General features: G+C 54.5%; 1 protein-coding gene across 2 annotated transcripts in view; it reads left to right on the top strand.

The window, feature by feature from the left end:
• The window catches only part of Znf853 (zinc finger protein 853), a 6,680-nt gene extending 3,507 nt beyond the window's left edge, over nucleotides 1-3,173 (top strand). For both annotated transcript variants that reach the window (XM_031338620.1, XM_031338619.1), the window contains one exon: nucleotides 430-3,173. In XM_031338620.1, coding sequence (XP_031194480.1) covers nucleotides 430-2,492 — 2,063 coding nt within the window. In that variant the 3' untranslated portion in view covers nucleotides 2,493-3,173. The remainder of the gene's footprint in view (nucleotides 1-429) is intronic.
• The last annotated feature ends 230 nt before the right edge of the window (nucleotides 3,174-3,403 follow it).

Genomic DNA, 3,403 nt, shown 5'->3' with positions numbered 1-3,403 from the left:
ACAAAAAAAACAAAAAACAACAACAACAACAAAAAAAACCAAAAAACAGATGATAGATAGATAGATAGATAGACAGACAGACAGACAGACAGACAGACAGACAGGTAATGTGACCATAAAGGGGTTCAGAGCTCAGCCACTAGAATAGTTGGTCTCCCTGCATGGGGAGAAAGAGCTAGACACATTTCAGGGGAGGGTGTCAGGAGCCCCAAGAGCTAAGCATGGGACTTGTTTGAAGGGGGCTCAGTGGGAGTCTGAATGGGATGATCAGGGGGACTCCTGGGAATGTTTGTCATTGCCACTTGCTCTCACATTTTGGGTCCCTGCTCAGAACCCCTTAGTGTATCCAGAGTACATCCTTTTGGGGGTCTGGTCCAGATCGCTGCCTATCAATCCTTCTTGCCTGGCTTCCTGCCATTTCCACTACAGGTGGCAGTGGTGGGGATGAAAGTCAGGAGGAAGAAGAGGTTCAGGAGGGGAGCAGCCATCCACAGCAGCCAGTGCTTGCAGCCTCAGTCGGGGCCTATTACTATATTGAGCCAGAGCAGGAGGAACCACAGGACTTGCGAGTGCACCGATTTAAGCAGCAGCCAGACCAGGAACGTCAGCCTGAGTACAAGCAGTTGCAAGAGCAGCAACCTCAGCATCAACTGTTAAGATCCCAGCCAGAATCGCGGCAGCAAGATGGGCAACAGCAGCTTTCTCCACCACAGCAAGAACAACAGGAAAACCGGTCCATGCAGCATCAGCAACCAAAACCACAGCTGCAGGTGGTACAGCTGCCAAGACTTGGACAAGAGCAACATTTGTTGCTGCAGCAGCACCAGCCGATGCAGCTTCCATACCAAGCACAACAGCTGTTTCAACAGCAGCAGGAACAGCTGCAACAGCAGCAAATTCAACAGCAGCATCTCATGCAGCAACAAGGATATGAACCTGTACCACAGCAGCAAGTGCTGCTACTGCAGCAACTGGTACAGCAGCAGCAAGTGCAGGAACAACTGCCATTGCAGCAGCCAGTGCAAGAGCAGCAACAGTCGCAGCTTCTACAACAAGAGCAACTATTGCAACAGCAGAGGCAATTGCTGCTGCAGCATGTACAAGATCAAGTATTGCAGCTACAGCAAGTGCAAGAGCAACAGCTGTTGCAACAGCAACAGGAACAGTTTCAGCAGCAGCTGCTCCAACAGCAGCAACTGTTGCAGCAGCAGGGACAGTTGCAACAGCAACACTTGCAGCAGCAGGTATGGTTGCTGCAGCCACAGGGACAGCTACAGCAGCAGCTATTGCTGCAGCAGCAACAGGCACAGTTGCAACAGCAGCTGTTTCAGCAGCAACAGGCACAATTACAGCACCAACTATTGCTGCAGCAGCAGGAACAGTTGCAGCAGCAGCAGTTGTTGCAACAGCAGCAGGAACAGCTGCAGCAGCACCAGCAGCTGCAGCATCCTCCACCTGAGGAAGAGGAAGTAGAACTGGAGCTCATGCCGGTGGACGTGGGGTCTGAGCAGGAGCTGGAGAGGCAGCAAGAGCTGGAGAGGCTGCAGGAACAGCGGCAGCTGCAGCTAAAAATGCAGGAGCAACTGCGTCAGCTGGAACAGCACCTGGAGCAGCAGCAGCAGCTGGAGCAGCAGCAGCTGGAGCAGCAGCAGCTGGAGCAGCAGCAGCTGGAGCAGCAGCAGCTGGAGCAACAGGAGGTGAACCTGGAACTGACCCCAGTGGAGCTGGACGCCCAGCAGCAAGAGCTGCAGCTGGAGCTGACCTCTGTGCAGCCAGAGCTGCAACTGGAGCTAGTGCCTGCTGCGGGAAGCGCAACACCAGCTCCAGCCACCGTCGTGGTGGCCCCTCCAGGTTATGTGGTGCTGCAAGAGCTCATGGTGTTGCCCGCTGTGGCCACATCCACTGTGGTGGCCATCCCGGGCCCAGCGGGGAGTGCAGCTCTGACTCCAGCCAGGCAGCGAAGGAAACGTCGAGCCCGGGATAGGCCGACCATCTGCGGGGAGTGTGGCAAGGGTTTCAGCCGCAGCACGGACCTGGTGCGCCACCAGGCCACGCACACTGGGGAGAGGCCGTATCTCTGCAGTGAGTGCGGAAAAAGCTTCTCACAGCATTCCAATCTGGTGACCCACCAGCGCATCCACACGGGAGAGAAGCCCTACGCCTGCACCTACTGCTCCAAGCGCTTCAGCGAGAGCTCTGCGCTCGTGCAGCATCAACGTACCCACACCGGAGAGCGGCCCTATGTCTGCAGCGACTGTGGCAAGCGCTTCAGCGTCTCCTCCAACCTGCTGCGCCACCGCCGCACCCACTCCGGGGAGCGGCCCTATGTGTGCGAGGACTGCGGGGAGCGTTTCCGGCACAAGGTGCAGATCCGCAGGCACGAGCGCCAACTGCATGGGGCAGGACGCTCCAGAGGCCTGGGACTCCTGCGGTCCTCCAGGCCTGGGCCCTCCACAAGGGCCCAGCAGAACTCTGCATCCGGGAAGCACTGAGAGGTGTTAGTGCCATCCACACACACCTTGACCTAGTTCCTGGTCTTAACCCCAGTTTGAGGTCTTTCTGAATGTCTTGAATTATCCTTAGGAAAGGTAGACTTCTGTCTTCTCCCAGACCGCCCCCCTCCCAACACACACACACACACACACACACACACACACACACACACACACACACAAGCACCAAATTCACAGATTCACCCTTCTCCCAAAACCATCTCCAGATGGGTGAGAGAGACTGCCCAAAGTTGTCCTTTCCTGGGAAAACAGGACTGAGAACTGGCTCGGTAGCAAGCAACTTGTGAGGTTTGATACAACCAAACACTAACCAGCAAATGAAATGTGCACTGTGGGTGAGCACTGGTAAAGGAATGGATCATTCTGAATACTTAAGGAGAAACTGGAAAGGGAGAAGCTGAGGATGGAGCTCAGCCTACCATGGATTGCTTGCCTAGCAGAAAGCCCTGGGTTTCGTCTCCAGCACCATACAAACCTGGTGTATGGACACACGAAATCCCAGCACTTGGGAGGGGGAAACAGGAGGCTGAGGTTCCAGGTCATTGTCAAGCACATAGTGAGTTGGGGGATAGCTTGGGTTACATGAGACCCTGCCTCCAAAACAACAACAACAACAACAACAACAACAACAACAAACCGAAATAAACAGAAATTGGTCTTCAGGTTGTCACAATGCAGTGACCTTGGTCAAGGTAGTGAATAGTCATGACATAAATCTTGGAGATATTTGTCAAGACGAAGCGTGGAAAGGTGGATGTAGCTCTGGTGCAGATGCCTGCCCTGTGCTAGTAGACAAGGTCACAGTGGCAGTCAGGTCGGTGTGCAAATAAAAGCCAGGAGTCAGCCAGGCGGTGGTGGCACACGCCATTAATCCCAGCACTTGGAAGGTA

The sequence above is a fragment of the Mastomys coucha genome, unplaced genomic scaffold (assembly GCF_008632895.1).
Source record: "Mastomys coucha isolate ucsf_1 unplaced genomic scaffold, UCSF_Mcou_1 pScaffold22, whole genome shotgun sequence".
In the NCBI taxonomy this organism is placed as follows: Eukaryota; Metazoa; Chordata; class Mammalia; order Rodentia; family Muridae; genus Mastomys; species Mastomys coucha.
Note: the sequence above shows the minus strand (reverse complement) of the source record. Positions and strands in the feature narration are given on the sequence as shown.